Source organism: Thamnophis elegans, chromosome Z (assembly GCF_009769535.1).
Source record: "Thamnophis elegans isolate rThaEle1 chromosome Z, rThaEle1.pri, whole genome shotgun sequence".
Lineage (NCBI taxonomy): Eukaryota > Metazoa > Chordata > Lepidosauria > Squamata > Colubridae > Thamnophis > Thamnophis elegans.
The window spans coordinates 133,791,048-133,807,858 of record NC_045558.1 but is presented as its reverse complement, the minus strand read 5'-3'; the positions used below and the strand labels follow the sequence as shown (position 1 = coordinate 133,807,858).

The 16,811-nt window shown below is 45.0% G+C and overlaps 1 protein-coding gene across 1 annotated transcript; it reads right to left on the bottom strand.

Moving 5' to 3' along the window:
- Positions 1–10,501: 10,501 nt before the first annotated feature.
- Positions 10,502–11,428, bottom strand: LOC116521856 (olfactory receptor 958-like). The gene has a single exon (XM_032236506.1). It carries the CDS (start codon positions 11,426–11,428, stop codon positions 10,502–10,504), a length of 927 nt encoding a protein of 308 aa, XP_032092397.1.
- Between the last annotated feature and the right edge of the window lie 5,383 nt (positions 11,429–16,811).

Sequence of the window (16,811 nt, the reverse complement as noted above, 5' to 3'; positions counted from 1 at the left end):
GTCACCACAACCATTTCTGCTGGTAGAGCACTGCAGGAGGCTGTCCCAGACAAAAACAGAGCCTGGGGGGCAGCTAGGCCACCACATGTGTCCCAGACATGAGTGACATCAATCTGGCCACACCCACCCTGGCCACGCTCACCCTTGCTATACCCACCTGACATGCCTCCTTCCCCAACCCTGAAGCAAACACAATCATGATGTGGTCCACAATGAAATTGAGTTTGACAGCCCTAGCATAGAACATTGTACTCATTACTTTGGCCCTTTGTTGACAAAGCATAGTTTTGAAGTAAGAGCTACAATTCAGTCTACTAAATTTCATCAGTTGGTGACTTCAAAATTAAGAAATTGAGAAAAACATCTTTAACTAGCACAAAAATTATCTTTGGAAACTGGGGTTGATGGATATAGAAAGTCCTTGATACCAATAATTGTAGGTTTTTAATGAATTATTATTTCAGACCAATTTGATCTCCAGAATGATTACTGCTCGTTATCAATCGATTTTTATGCAGTTGATTCCACACTAACACAATATCTCTTGAACCATTTTCTTTTTCCTCCATATCTTAAAATATTCTTCTTCATTCATTGACAGGCATTGCCTCTATCTCTGTGCAATGATCCCTGTGAAACAGGATACAGCAAGGAAAAGATAGAAGGGGAGACGTTTTGCTGCTATGGCTGCCGTCTGTGTCCAGAGGGAAAAATATCAAAGGAGAAGGGTAGGAAATTTCCGAATATAATGGGATTAAACCATGAAGGTACAACACTGTCTATAATCCACTCTATCAATTCCAACCCATGTGTTCTTTTCCAGATGTGGATGACTGCTCTCCATGTCCAGAAGATCAATATCCAAATCCGGAGAAAAATATGTGCATTCCAAAGCGGATCACTTTTTTGTCGTATGAAGAACCTTTGGGGATCACCCTGACTGCTCTTTCCCTTTCCTTTTCCTTAATGACAACTTTGGTCATCACAATCTTCATGAAACACAAAGACACTCCCATCGTCAAAGCCAACAACCGGAATCTCACCTACATTCTCCTAGTTTCCCTCCTCCTCTCTTTCCTTTGTGTCTTTCTATTTGTTGGAAGGCCCAATACAATTGTGTGTCTCCTTCGACAGCCAGCATTTGGGTTCATCTTTTCTGTGGCGGTTTCTTGTATCTTGGCCAAAACCTTTGTTGTGGTTCTAGCATTCATGGCCACCAAACCTGGTTCCAGATTGAGGAAATGGGTGGGGGGAAGAATGGTCAGTTTTATTCTTCTATCCTGCTCCCTTGCTCAAATGTGTATTTGTGCTGTGTGGCTGATAAAGTCGCCACCATACCCAGACTTTGATGCACACTCAATATCTGAAGAACTTATCCTGGAGTGCAATGAAGACTCGGTCATGTTCTAGTGTTTTGGGCTTTATGGGTTTCCTTGCTCTGGCTAGTTTCTCTGCTGCTTTTCTAGCTAGATCATTACCTGACAGTTTCAACGAAGCCAAATTCATCACCTTCAGCATGTTGGTCTTCTGCAGTGTTTGGCTGTGTTTTATCCCAACCTATCTAAGCACAAGGGGAAAATATACATTGGCTGTGGAGATCTTCTCCATGATCTCCTCCTGTGCTGGCTTATTGGTGTGCATCTTCCTTCCCAAGTGTTTTATCATTGTGATGAGACCTGAACTGAACGATAAACATCAGCTCATGAAGAAAAAGTTTTAATAAATATTTCCATTTCCCTGATAGCCTTTATATGTAGATATTGGAGATCTTCCCCACTGGCACATTTAAGCAGGAGAACAATGCTTAATATAGAAGATTGGCCTTTTATATTGCCCTCTGTCTGAGATTTAAGATAGATCAGAAGTTTTTTTTTCCTTCTGGAAGGCAATTATAAATGGGGACCAGAAAAGCATATGAATAAATTGATGTATGGATATATTTCATGTATGATAAACAGCTCTGACTAGAGTGGTACAGTTGCCTAGGATCAGGAAGCTGTGAGTTCGATACCTAGTAGAGGCAGATATTTCTCTCTCTGGGCACACTGAGAATATATCTGCTGAATATAACTCTGCATTGGTGACAGGAAAGGCATCTGGCCAGTAAGCACTTAGATCCATTCAGTTGCCCAGACTTCACCTGCAAGGGATTATGGGTTCATTAAAAGAGGATGATAAACAGCTCTGATTAAATCTATGATTAAATATGAATTGTAAATTTTTCATTGACTGATCATCTTAATCCACATGCACACTTTTCATTTAAAACGTTAGGGCTTATTCATCATTTCTGAAGCAAGCAAACACTGGTAGTTTTTTAGAGATGCAGAGATTTAGAAAGCTCAGATCTTTTTTGTATATTTCTATTTTTATAAAAACATATAAATAAATAATTGCACCAGTTGATGCATGGACATATTTCAGTATGTGATGGAGAGCTCTGACTAAATATATAGATTAAATGTGACTTATAAATTTGTCTTGACTGGCCATTCTTACTTCATATCAGTGGTGGGATTCAGCCACTTCGCACCTATTCGGGAGAACCGGTTGGTAACTTTCTAAGTAGTTCAGAGAACCGATTGTTAGAAGAAATCTCCTTTTGTTTTTTTCCACTTTACAGGACTAATTGTGTAAGGAAGGCAGGAAGAAAACATTCTGGTGTTGTTTCTAGAGTAATCTTTATTGACCTGCTTACAGAAACTGCCTCTCCGGTTAACCCTTATTACATTGTAACAGCTAAGGCGAAGTGTCCGTCGACCTGAGTGACCTTGAGTTCGCCACGCCCACCCAGTCACATGACCACTGAGCCCTACCTACCCAGATGGTCATTAGGGCAGAGAACCGATTGTTAAATTATTTGAATCCCACCACTGCTTCATAAGCAGGCTAGGATGTGTAAGAGGAAATGGGCATTAAATAAAGATGAGGGTCTTAATTAAACAGAGGAGGCTTACAAATTGTTTCTGAAGCAATTGGATACTAGCAATTTTGTGGTACATATGATGTGTAGTGATCTCCTACTGATGGTTCTGGTTGTCACCTATAAAGCCCTTCATGGCTTGGGACCTGGTTATCTGAGGGACCGTCTTTTGCCAGCCACATTGAGCCAGAGGTGGGTTCCTACCAGTTTGCACCTATTCAGTAGAACTGGTTCGTCAAATCTACCAAACCAGTTAGAAGAGGTTCCACCAGTGGACCCAGAAAGCAGGCCACACCTACAGAAGAGGTTCCAAAAAATTTTGAAACCACCACTGGTGGGTGTATAATGTCCCGCAGTTATCTATGCATTAATAATAATCTAGTAATATTTCCTTATACATTTTAGGGACCTTTCCTTACATAATTGGTGTTTTCTTTCATACTTTTGGATTTCTAATTTCTGTTTCCGTTAATTGGCAATGGCTAAAGCCAATTCCACGTGAAAAAGTATTCAAAGCCTTCTTGATTTTACTTGTCAATTTATTTATTCCTGCACATTGTAATATTTATTCATTTACATATCTCTGTTTTTCCACTGTTGTGCAAACACAATTCCAGCAGCTGCTAACATGTGTAAAATTAAATATATATTATACTCCCTTTCAAATAGCCAACAAAATATTTCTGGTTTTAATTCCATATCTTGCTTTATGATTGCTTCTAACCACTAACTTCTGAATAGCTACTTGGACCGACCTAAGTACTAATTCGTAATTTCATATCTGGTCACATGGGCGGCAAACCACTCCCATCCAGTCACATGGGTGGCAAGCCACTCCCACAAAGGAGGCCACACCCACAGAGTAGGTCCCAACAATTTTTGAAACCCACCACTGCATTGAGCTGACCCATTAGAACAGGGGTCAGTAACCTGCGGCTCTGGAGCCACATGTTCATTCCCTCTGTTGCGGCTCCCTCTTGCTCAAAATATGCGTCACAACCACCAATGTGCAACACGTGATTTATTGAGATTTTCAAGCCATCTATTTTTTTGGAGTTCAAAATGTTTTGGTTGCATGCAGAAATAAAAAAAAATTGTTTTCTCTGTAGGACTGCGCATGTGCGAGGCAGGATGGCCGCTGGTTTCCTTTGCTCCGTCCGGTGGAGAAAAAAAACGCCGAAATAAACCGCCGTTCTGGATCGGAGCCTTACAAAACAGGGTCCCTGCAACGGAGCGAGATCCTGGGGAGCTGAACAAACAATCTTTCGGAGGGTCGACGCTCCCAAACGTCCTCTGTCCCACGCGGCAGCCCGGAGTGTGCTTTGCAGCGCTCGTTTAGGCTGGCGGAATGGCGGCGCTGCGCTAAAGGCTTTGCTTCGGCGTTTTTAAGCCTTAGGCGTTTTAGTCACCCACAAGCAGCTTTGGACCAGTGTTTTATGATCTTTTATGGTCCTAGCTTTAGCCCTATTTCCTTTGCTGATTGGGAGGACCCTGGTGCTTAGTTGTCTCCGGAGGACTATTGTTATTCAAAGGAGGTGGGTGATTCGAACGATGCTGGAGGAGGCAAGGCAGCTGGTTTTCTCCCGGCTGCTGTAGTCTCTTTAGGCACCCCCCCCTCCCTTTCTACTCTGGTGGATTATATTACTGGATGTTTTTGGCGTTTTTCGACATCTTTGGCCCTGTTTTCCTTGGAATCTCTTTAGACTCTGTTGCTGACTTTATAGAGGGGTAGTTGGTTTGATATGGGGCGGTATAAGACTTGGCAGCTGGCCTTGCGGCCATTATCACAACCCCTTAATCTACCCCCTAGGACTTTTTTACAGCACGGCCTCTCCTTTTTTCCCTGGTCTTCAGTTTGCTCTTACTTATACGGGACTTTACCATATGGTTCCTTACTCACGGCTACTGGACATTGGACATTGGACTCACGATCTAGTCCTGGTTGGTACGATCATTGCCGCCCGTTGTTGTTAAGAGACTCCATCTTAGCCCCTTTGGAGCTTCTATCCCAATACCATCTATACCATCTTTACCATCTTCTCCAACGCTGCCTTTTCCATCAACATTGGTTTCAACGCTACCTTTTTTACCAACATTGGTTTCCTGCCACTCTGGACTTTGACTGTCTGACTTCCCTCACCCATATATTTAGGGCCTGTGATCCTGTCTTTCTTAGCCCTGACTGTTACCATCACTATTATACTGGTTTTACCCCCAGAAGGAAATTTTGGACCCGGGCTGCGGGTGGACAGACGACGGCAGTATTGTGTGTTCGCACTGAACCCCCGCAGGACCTTTTGACCAGCAAATTTGCAAAAGAAGAGAGGGGCAACAAGACACTCCCCCGTATATTCCATCTGAACTATAACTGGTCCCTAGCCACTTTAACTCCAAACATTAAGAGCCAATTTTGCCATCTGAACTCGCACCTTAAATTTTAATCAACTGCGCAACTATTTTTAGTTTCTTTCTTTTCTTTCATCTTTCTCTTCTCTCTTTGTATGGGATATGCATGAGATACGTATGAGATGAATGAATGTCCCACTTTTTATTATCATATTGTTGTAAATTTTTGTGTTTTTAACTCTTACGTGGGGACTGTTTGGGGGAGTGCATGAGTATGTGTGATTCGGAGGACCTGCCGGGAGATGCGGGGGCCATGGTGGTGGTTGAGGGGACCAGAGACACGGGAGAGGGTCGGGGTATTACGGTCGTAACAGGGAGGGGCAGATACGGCGGGGACTTTAGGGCAGGCCATTACCGGGGAAGGAGGGTTCGCTACATTACAGAGATCCCTCCTTCCGGCCCTATGAGTCCCACTCCGAGACCAGATGGCGCAAGTAATCAGGACCCCGGTCTCAGGCTGTTGTCGCTAAATGCCAGGTCTGTTGTACACAAAGCTCCTCTCGTCCGGGACTTAATTTTAGACGAGAGGGCAGACCTGGCATGTATTACTGAAACCTGGCTGGGCCCAGAGGGAGGAGTCCCCCTTGTAGAGCTGTGCACAGAAGGATTTCAGGTGCTACACCAGCCGAGAGCCCAGGGAAGGGGTGGGGGTGTGGCCATTGTTATCCGGGAGTCGTTAGTTCCTCGTAGGGTCCCTGCTCCGGAGCTTGTCGGGTGTGAGTCTCTGCTGATAAAGTTGGACCTCAAGGGTCAAGTGGGTCTGCTGTTAATGTACCTGCCTCCCAACAGCATTGCAGCAGTCCTCCCCTCGCTCCTCGAGTCGGTAGCCGAGTTGGCAATTGAGTTCCCTAGGTTGATGGTCCTGGGGGACTTTAATTTGCCGTCGCTCGGTGAAAACTCTGATGGGGCGCAGGAGTTCATGGCTTCCATGACAGCCATGGGCTTGACCCAAGTAATTCGGGGCCCAACCCATTCGGCGGGTCACATGCTCGACCTCGTATTCCTCTCAGAGCAGTGGATTTGTGATCTTGGTCTGAGGGGTAACGACATCATACCCCTGTCGTGGTCAGACCACTGCCTACTGAGGCTCGACTTCCGGAGACCAAACCCCCACTGTAGGGAGGAGGAACCGACCAGGTGGTTCCGCCCCAGGTGACTTATGGAACCGTTAAGGTTCCAGACGGAGCTTGGGGTCATTCCTGATACTTTCGCCCACAGTCCGGTAGAGACTCTGGTTGCTGCTTGGCACTCGGCAGCATCTGAGGCCCTCGACTGGATTGCGCCACTACGGCCCCTCCGAGGCGGCGGATCCCGGAGACCTCCTTGGTTCACCGAGGAACTCCGGGAGATGAAGCGCCGGAGGAGATGCCTAGAGCACCGATGGAGGTCCGATAAGTCCAAATCGAACCAAGCAATGGTAACCACCTGCACCAAGGAATACACCAGGGCACTTAGGGCAGCGAAAAGATCTCACATAGCCACCTTGGTTGCGTCCGCTGAGTCTCGCCCAGCCGCCCTGTTTAAGATAACCCGCTCCCTATTGAATAAAAGGGAAGCGGGGGAACCCTTGCAGGGCAGAGCTGAGGACTATGCCCAATTCTTAGCGGACAAAATTGCTCGGTTTCGGTCGGACTTGGACTCCATCCCCGCAGTTCCAGCCGAGGCACAGGAGGATCAAGTAGAACATCTCTGGGTTGAGTTTCAGGATGTTACCCCCAGGATGTGGACAAGGCCATGAGGGCTGTAAGTGCCTCCACCTGCGTACTGGACCCGTGTCCCTCATGGCTGGTTACTAACAGCAGTGAGGTGACACGAGGCTGGATCCAGGCGGTTGTTACCGCCTCTCTTCGGGAGGGGAACTTCCCCGCCGCACTGAAAGCGGCGGTGGTGAGACCCCTCCTAAAGAAGCCATCTCTGGATCCAGCTGTTCTTAATAACTATCGCCCAGTCTCCAACCTTCCCTTCCCTGGGAAGGTTGTTGAGAAGGTGGTGGCCTTCCAGCTACAACGGTCCTTGGAGGAAGCAAACTATCTCGACCCCTTCCAGTCAGGCTTCAGACCCGGTTACAGCACAGAAACCGCTTTGGTCGCATTGACCGATGATCTCTGGAGAGCCAGAGATGGAGGACATTCCTCCATCCTGGTCCTCCTTGACCTCTCAGCGGCTTTCGATACCATCGACCATGGTATCCTTCTGCGACGACTGCGGGAGGTGGGAGTGGGAGGCACTGTGTTGCAGTGGTTCTCCTCCTACCTCTCGGACAGGTCGCAGTCGGTGTTAGTGGGGGGGCAGAGATCGTCCCCTAGGCCCCTAACATATGGGGTGCCTCAGGGCTCGGTCTTATCCCCCCTACTATTCAACATCTACATGAAACCGCTGGGAGAGATCATCCGCAGGCACGGGATCAGATACCATCAATATGCGGATGATACCCAGTTGTATCTGTCCGCCCCGTGCCAACTCAATGAAGCGGCAGACGTGATGAACCGAGGCCTTGAGGCCGTTATGGACTGGATGAGGGTAAACAAGCTTGTGCTCAACCCAGAAAAGACCGAGTGGCTGTTGTGCTTCCCTCCCAAAGATTCGATCAATATTCCATCACTCAGGCTGGGGGGTCAAATTCTATACCCCTCAGAGAGGGTTCGCAACTTGGGAGTCCTCCTGGATCCACAGCTATCGTTTGACCACCACCTGACGGCTGTGACCAGGGGGGCATTCGCCCAGGTTCGCCTGGTGCGCCAGTTGCGACCCTACCTGAATCGGGAGGCTCTCACAACAGTCACTCGGGCCCTTGTGACCTCTAGGCTGGAATACTGCAATGTGCTCTACATGGGGCTGCCCTTGAAGAGCATCCGGCGACTTCAGCTAGTACAGAACGCGGCCGCGCGAGCGATTGTGGGTGCACCTCGGTTCACCCACATAACACCTATCCTCCGCGAGCTGCGCTGGCTACCTGTCGATCTCCGGATGCGCTTCAAGGTGCTATTAGTCACCCATAAAGCCCTGCATGGTAGTGGATCTGGGTACTTGAGAGACCACCTTCTGCCAATTACCTCCCTGCGACCAATTCGATCTCATAGATTGGGCCTCCTCCGTATTCCATCGGCCAGCCAGTGCCGGCTGGCAACTACAAGGAGGAGGGCCTTCTCAGTAGTAGCCCCGACCCTTTGGAACGAGCTCCCCGTGGAGATTCGTACCCTCTCCACCGTCCAGGCCTTCCGCACAGCCCTTAAGAACTGGCTAGCCCGTCAGGCCTGGGGATAAGGATAGCCGCCCCTCCCGAATGATGAATGTATGTTGCTTATTACTTTTATTATATGTGTCTATGTCATTGTTTGTGTTCCCCCTCCCTGATTTTATGTGAGCCGCCCTGAGTCCCCTCAGGGAAAAGGGCGGCCTACAAATGTTAATAAAATCTAAATCTAAAATCTAGCAGTTCATTGATTTCATAAATACAATGCACTATAGTTTTTTTATACATAGCATAAAGGTTGAAAAAAACAATGCATGCGGTGTTATTTTTAATTGTCAAAAGGGTTTTGTGGCACCCGGTGTGTTTTTTTTTCCCTGTGGGAAATGGTTCCAAATGGTTCTTTGAGTGTTTAACATTGTCGACCTCTGTACTAGAATGAGGATGCAAGGAATGTTGTGTGCCCTGTCTCCTAAGGAGGTACATCTTGCAGGACCCAGATGAAGGGCCTTTTCCATGGTGGCTTCCCTCCCCTTGGAATATCATCCCTTCAGAAATTAGACTGAGCCTCCATTTTGACACTCTTCTGTAAGGCCCTGAAGATTGGTTTTGCCAACAGGCCTGGGGAACCCAGGGTGGGATGGAGCCCATCAAATGGTTCATTTGACTGTGTGTTGTTGTTGGGAAGGGGAGTTATTTTTTTGTTTTGTTTTGTATACTGTTTTCATTGCTTGTGAGCCACCTAGATTTGCTGTGAACAAATAGGTGGCTATATTTTTTTTAAATAAAGAGTAGAGTACACTACAGTACACTACAGTACAGTAAATAGAATAGAATAGAAAATAATAGAGTAGAGTAGAGTAGAGTAGAGTAGAGTAGAGTAGAGTAGAGTAGAGTAGAGTAAATGGAATGGAGTGGAGTGGAGTGGAGTGGAGTGGAGTGGAGTGGAGTGGAGTAGAATAGAATAGAATAGAATAGAATAGAATAGAATAGAATAGAATAGAATAGAATAGAATAGAATAGAATAGAATAGAATAGAATAGTGTGATTGGACACACAAGGAATTTGTCTTCTGTGCATAAGCTCTCGGTGTACATCACGAATCATAAGATACAACACTTCGTGATAGATAGGATACTAAATAAGCAGTCAAATCAGGTTCCACCACAAATGCGCATATAACAAAAGCGTGTGTAACTAAAGCGTTGTGACAAAACCGCGCCGTCAAAACTGCGGAGATGAATGAGTGCTGAAGCGCGCCGACAACAGCGCATCGACAGAAGCGCGCTGTAACCTAACCCTAAACCTAACCCTAAACCTAACCCTAAACCTAACCCTAAACCTAACCCTAAACCTAACCCTAAACCTAACCCTAAACCTAACCCTAAACCTAACCCTAAACCTAACCCTAAACCTAACCCTAAACCTAACCCTAAACCTAACCCTAAACCTAACCCTAAACCTAACCCTAAACCTTACCTTAACTTAAATCGCGCTTCTGTCGGCGCGCTGTTGTCAGCGCGCTTTTGACATCGCGGTTTTAGTGCCGTGGTTTTGTCGGAGCGCTTTTGACGTTCGTGGTTATGTCGTGCCAGGATGTGAGAGGTCCCGGAGTCCTTCGGGATTGGGGGGCATATAAATTTTAATAATAATAAATAAATAGATAAATAAAACCTCGTGGTAAATTTAAAAGATCTTCCAGCTGGCTATATATTTTCTGCTCGGTAGCAAACAAGCAATGAAATCTCTGGCAGAAAGAATATTCCTAGTAAATCCAAATAAATTTCTCTCGAAATCCAATCAAGTATGATGATTGACTAGGTAGAAGAGCACATTCCAAGATCATGTCTGTTTGAGTACATAGAATGATTCTAAGCAGAGGTGGTATTCAGCCGGTTCGCACCAGTTTGTGGAGTGGAGTGGAGTGGGCTCCACAAATATGAAGCTGGTGGACTCTTTTGGGTTGTCTACCCTTGGCTTCTTCAAAAGAAAACACGTGGTCCACCTTTCAGCCTTCTGAAGGCTGACCGAACTTCCTTGTTGCGCAGAGTGTAAATAAGAGGATTCAACATTGGAGTGACAACGTTGCAGAAAATCTGGATGGGGGTAGCTAGAATGTCACTGAGAGAAGGCTGGGTGTAGAGAAGAGCACAAGGTCCAAAGAAGAAACAAACCACCATCAAGTGGGATGCACAAGTGGAGGCTGCCTTCCGCCGGCTTTCCGCCGACTGCATCTTCACTATGGAAATTGAAATCCTAACGTAAGAGGTAAGGATGAGAAAAAAGCAAGCCATTGGCACCACCCCAATGTTGGTGAAGCTCACCGTTTCAATGATGTAGGTGTCCGCACAAGCCAACTTGACCACAGGGAAAATGTCACATAGGAAATAGTCTACCTCATTTGACCGGCAGTAGGGTAGGGTGAAGGTCAAACTAGTCAAGATAGTGGCATGGAAGGAGCTGGTGAACCAGGTACCAGCTGCCAGTAGGGCACACACTTTCCTATTCATGATGATGGTGTACCGCAGTGGGTGACAGATGGCCGCAAAGCGGTCATAAGCCATGACGGTGTAGAGGAGGCATTCGGTGCTTCCTAAGAAATGGTAGAAGAACACCTGGCACATGCAGCCACCCAGGGAGATGGTGCGGCTCCCTGCCCAAAGGTTGGCCAAGAACTTTGGGGTGCTGATGGAGGAGAAGCCAAGATCAACCACCGAGAGGTTGCAGAGGAACCAGTACATGGGGGTATGGAGGCGGGCATCGGAAATGATGGCTGTGAGGATGAGTAGGTTGCCAGCTAAAGTGAGAAGGTAGAAGGACAAGAAGACGACAAACAAGATGTTCTGCAGGCCTTCGGTGTGGGGGATCCCCAGGAGAATGAATTCCAGAATGACCGTATGGTTGGGCATTATATTAAGCCCCTAACTGCAAATATAAGAAAACACACAAGGAGATTCAACCTTATTTTTCTACTTTTGTCCAAATCCCATTTCATTTCAGAGAATTTCCTACTGATTTGCTTTTCCTGAAAGGCAGCTGGACTTGGAAAAAGCAACTTTGGGACAACCATGACCTGGATGATTGAGAATCCCCATAGACATGACACAGTGGTGGGATTCAAATTGTTTTACTAGCGGCTCTGTGGGCATGGCATGGGGTGGGGTGGTGGGCATGGCAGAGGAAGGATACTGCAAAATCCCCATTTCCACCCCACTCCTGGGGGAAGGATACTGTAAAATCCCGATTCCCTCCCCACCCCACTAACCTGTTTTCCAGATCCGTTCTCCTGTACAGGGCAACAGAAGAAGACCCAGGTGATCAGCTGGGACTCTGATCAGCTGGGACTTGGGAGGCAGTGAATAGATTGGGGCAGAGCCAGCTAGAGGTGGTATTTTCCAATTCTTTGAACTACTCAAAATTTCTGCTAGTGGTTCACCAGAACTGGTCACAACCGGCTGAATACCACCTCTGCAGTACTAGTGACTTAATGACCAGGGAGATGGAAGTCTCTTTTGCTAAATTGTTGACTCCTGGATGCTTCCATTCTTAGCCTCCTTCACTGTCCCTTTCTTTCCAGAGGAAGATACAATACAATACAATACAATACAATACAATACAATACAATACAATGCAATGCAATGCAATGCAATGCAATGCAATGCAATGCAATGCAATGCAATGCAATGCAATGCAGTACAATATAATACAATACAATGCAATGCAATGCAATGCAATGCAGTACAATATAATACAATACAATACAATACAATACAATACCAGAGTTGGAAGGGACCTTGCAGGTCTTCTAGTACAACACCCTGCCTAGGCAGGAAACCCTATACCATTTCAGACAAATGGCTATCCAACATCTTCTTAAAGACTTCCAGTGTTGGGGTTTTCACAACCTCTGGAGGCAAGCTGTTCCATTGATTTATTCTAACTGTCAGGAAATTTCTCCTCAGTTCTAAGTTGCTTCTCTCCTTGATTAGTTTCCACTCATTGCTTCTTGTTCTACACTCAGGTGCCTTGGAGAATAGTTTGACTCCCTCTTCTTTGTGGCAACCCCTGAGATATCGGAACACTGCTATCATGTCTCCCCTAGTCCTTCTTTTCATTAAACTAGACATACCCAGTTCCTGCAACCATTCCTCATATGTTTTAGCCTCCAGTCCCCTAATCATCTTTGTTGCTCTTCTCTACACTCTTTCTAGAGTCTCCACATCTTTTTTTACATCGTGGCAACCAAAACTGAATGCAGTATTCCAAGTGTGGCCTTACCAAGGCCTTATAAAGTGGTATTAACACTTCACGTGATCTTGATTCTATCCCTCTGTTTATAAGATCTGGAGAACTTTCTTAACTTCTGGAGCCCAGATCTTGGTTGCTATCAAGACTCATTCAAGGGAGAATCTTGTTGAACTGGGATCACTAGTAACAGAAGAAAAGACTATTTCTCTTCTTCTTGCTCTTTTTATTTCTTACTTATTATTGGACTTCTCTTAAGCCTTTTCTGCAGCTCAGACAAAAGATCTCCTTACATTTTTAGTTCATCACAACCACACTGTGGAATGGGATCCATCCAGTATTTTCAGTATTAAGGACAAATCAAGAACACAAGGGGATAACTCCAAACTGACAAGAAGAAAGTTCAAAAATCATGTTAGGAAAGCATCCCTTCACTGAAAGAGTGGTGGAAGCTTGGAACCAATGTCCAGCATAGGTAGAAGGTCATTGCTCAGTAACTGAGTTTAAACATGGTTGGGATAAACACATGCCCATCATCTGACAATTTTTTTCAAAAACCCAAAAATTAAATAAACCCAAAGGGCAGATTCGATAAACCTGTAGGTTTTTTTTTTCTGCTGTTTTCTATTTTTCAACATTTAAAAATGAGTTTCTAGGCCTGAGAAAAACTTCAGTACAAAAACACAGAAAGAGACAGACAGAGGGAGGGGAAAGGGAGGGAGGGAGAGAGGGAGAGTGAGGGAGGGAGAGAGAGAGAGGAACGAGGCAGACAGAGGCAGAGACAGAAGGAGAAAGAGAAAAAGAGAGACAGAGAGACGAGGCAGAGGCAGAGACAGACAGAGGGGGACAAAGGCAGAGACAGACGGAGACAGAGGCAGAGAGACACAGAAAGATAGAGGGATGAAACACACAGAGAGACAGACAGACAGACAGACAGACAGACTAAAAGTACAGGAAAATACAAGAGGCTGGCTCTTACCTTTCATGGATCGGGAAAAGAACAATTAATACATAGTGGCTGATTTCCTTGGTTTGATTCCTATCTCTAATAGTACATTCTGTGTTTATGAACTAAAAACTAATATTTCTTAACCATGAAGGACACAGGCTTCCATTTATTTCCGTAAAAAAGGAATCTGTATGTACCTTAAATCAATTCAGCTTCGCTGGAGAGATGCTTTTCAGCTTTGAAAAGCTTGAAGAACCTCTGTCTTGGGGGAAAGCTCTATATAATTGCTGTATCTCTCTACGGAGAACCTGGAGAAATCCCAGCCATCTTTTCTCAGGAACAAACCTATCTGTGTTGCATCAGTTGTTTGGAAGAGAATTGTAACCTTCTGGGAGGTTAAGCTACCGACATGTGGGTGGTGATGGAGGTTTTGTGATCTTTAGAGATGTTCCTTCCATTCTGTCAGAGTTTATTGCAGAAAAATCAAATCCAGAAAGCACACACAGATAACTGATTCAGCTGGATTCCTTAATTTCTTTATATGCATAATAATAAATGAATAAATGTACAGTACCAATAGTAGATTCTTTCAATGTGGTAGAAGTTACAAGCAGAACACAAGCAGGACAGAACAGTTAGTTTCATTTCAGAATTCAGAGCAGACAGATTAGTTTCAGTTCCGATTCTCAGCACAGACTCAGATCTATTTAAGCTCCCATTGACTGACTTAGTTGCTATGCCTATTCATTGGCTGACCTTGTTACCATGTCTCTCCCAGTCATAAATATTCTAACAATATTCCACTTGTGGCACCCTTACCGTGTTACACAGAAGTTCTGGTACCACCTACAAATCAACCAGGACATCTTCTGGAGAAGTTAGCAGAATTCCCCAGGCAGAGATTCATCCCCAGCATCACAGTTTTCCCATTTAAAGGAGACAAGTACTGAAAACAAGAAAGAAAGAAAGAAAGAAAGAAAGAAAGAAAGGAAGGAAGGAAGGAAGGAAGGAAGGAAGGAAGGAAGAAAGAAAGAAAGAAAGAGGAAAGAGGAAGGAAGGGAGGAAGGGAGGAAAGAAAGAGAGAGGGAGGGAAGGAAGGAAGAAAGAAAGAAAGAAAGAAAGGAGTGAGGGAGGAAGGGAGGGAAGGAAGGAAGAAAAAGAAAGAGGGAGGGAAGGAAGGAAGAAAAGATAGGAGGAAGGAAAGAAACAAAAGAAAGAAAGATGAAGATATGATAGATGATAGATAGATGATAGATAGATGATAGATAGATGATAGATAGATGATAGATGATAGATGATAGATGATAGATGATAGATGATAGATGATAGATGATAGATAGATAGATAGATAGATAGATAGATAGATAGATAGATAGATAGATAGACAGACAGACAGACAGACAGACAGACAGACAGACACACAGACACACAGACACACAGACAGACACATAGATATGCATGCTAGAGATAGGGATAGATATATAAACAGACGGATAATGATGGTGATGGTGGTGGTGGTGGTGGTGGTAGTGGTGGTGATGGTGATAGATAGATAGATAGATAGATAGATAGATAGATAGATAGATAGATAGATAGATAGATAGGTAGGTAGGTAGGTAGGTAGGTAGGTAGGTAGGTAGGTAGGTAGGTAGATAGATAGATAGGTAGATAGATGATAGATAGATAGATAGATAGATGATAGATAGATAGATAGATAGATAGATAGATAGATAGATAGATAGATAGATAGATAGATAGATAGATAGATAGATAGATAGATAGATTCTGGAAGTTGAAGTCCAACACAAACTGGCTGGAGAATTCTGAAGTTAAAGTCCACAGATGCTGGCTGGAGGATTCCAGATGTTGAAATCCACACAACCTAAAGTTGCCACAATTAAAACACTTCCCTAAACAAAACTCCTCCCCCAAACAACTCTACACCCCACCCCACTCCACTCACCCACCCCATCTCCAAATTCATCCTCCATTAACATAAAACCCTCTCGGGATGCATTTTTATCCCCAGCATCAAACTCTAAGAGAGGCTTGGCACCTACACAAATCCACAACCAAAGGTGGTGGGAAAAACGCCCACGAACGTCTCTTACAGACATTCTCTTTATCACCCCAACTTTTAACCACCCTGGTGAGTTTGCAGACAAGCTTTCATTTTTCTTTTTGTTCTAAATTTCATTTTTGGTCTGAGCAAACCACAGCACAGAAGAGCACACCAGCGTCTTTCAGCATCTCTCGTAAGCTCACTGTAACAGCGTTGCCAAAAAGACATGAAGAGTTGTTAACCTAATTTTGCGAAGCTTCTTCTCCAGTAACATTGTATTGCTAACTAGGGCATACAAAACCTTTGCCAGACCAATTCTCGAATACAGCTCGTCCACCTGGAATCTACCCTGTATATCAGACATTAATACAATTTAGTGGGCCGAGGGTATTTCACGAGAAGAGTCCTCCACTCCTCTGCTCGTAACAAAATCCCTTATACCACCAGGCTGGAAATTTTGGACTTGGACAACCTAGAACTATGCCACCTAGGGTTAGTACACAAAATTGTCTGCAACAATGTCCTACCTGTAAATGATTACTTCATCTTCAACTACAATAATACATGGGCAAGCAATTGATGCAAATTCAAGTAAGCTGTTCCAAACTCGATTGCAGAAAATATGACTTCGGCAACAGAGTGGTCAATGCCTGGAATGTTCTACCTGACTCCGTTGTTATATCCTCAAACCCTCACAGCTTCAACCTTAAACTTTCTACTGTGGACCTACAGTGTTTTTTGGAGTATAAGACGCACCTTTTCCCCTCAAAAAGGAGGCTGAAAATCTGGGTGCGTCTTATACACTGAATACAGCATTTTTTTGCCTCCTGAAACCCTGCCCGCTTCACCAAAATAGCTGTGCATAGCTTTTAGGAGGCTTCCAGGGTGCTCCTGGGGCCTAGGGAGGGCAGAAATGAGCGAAAAACGGACCGTTTTTTGCTCTTGCCCCCCTTCCCAGCCTCCAGGAGCACTCTATAAGCCTCCTAAAGGCTATGCATGCCTTTTTAAAAAAAAAAAGGTAACTGGTGACTTCACC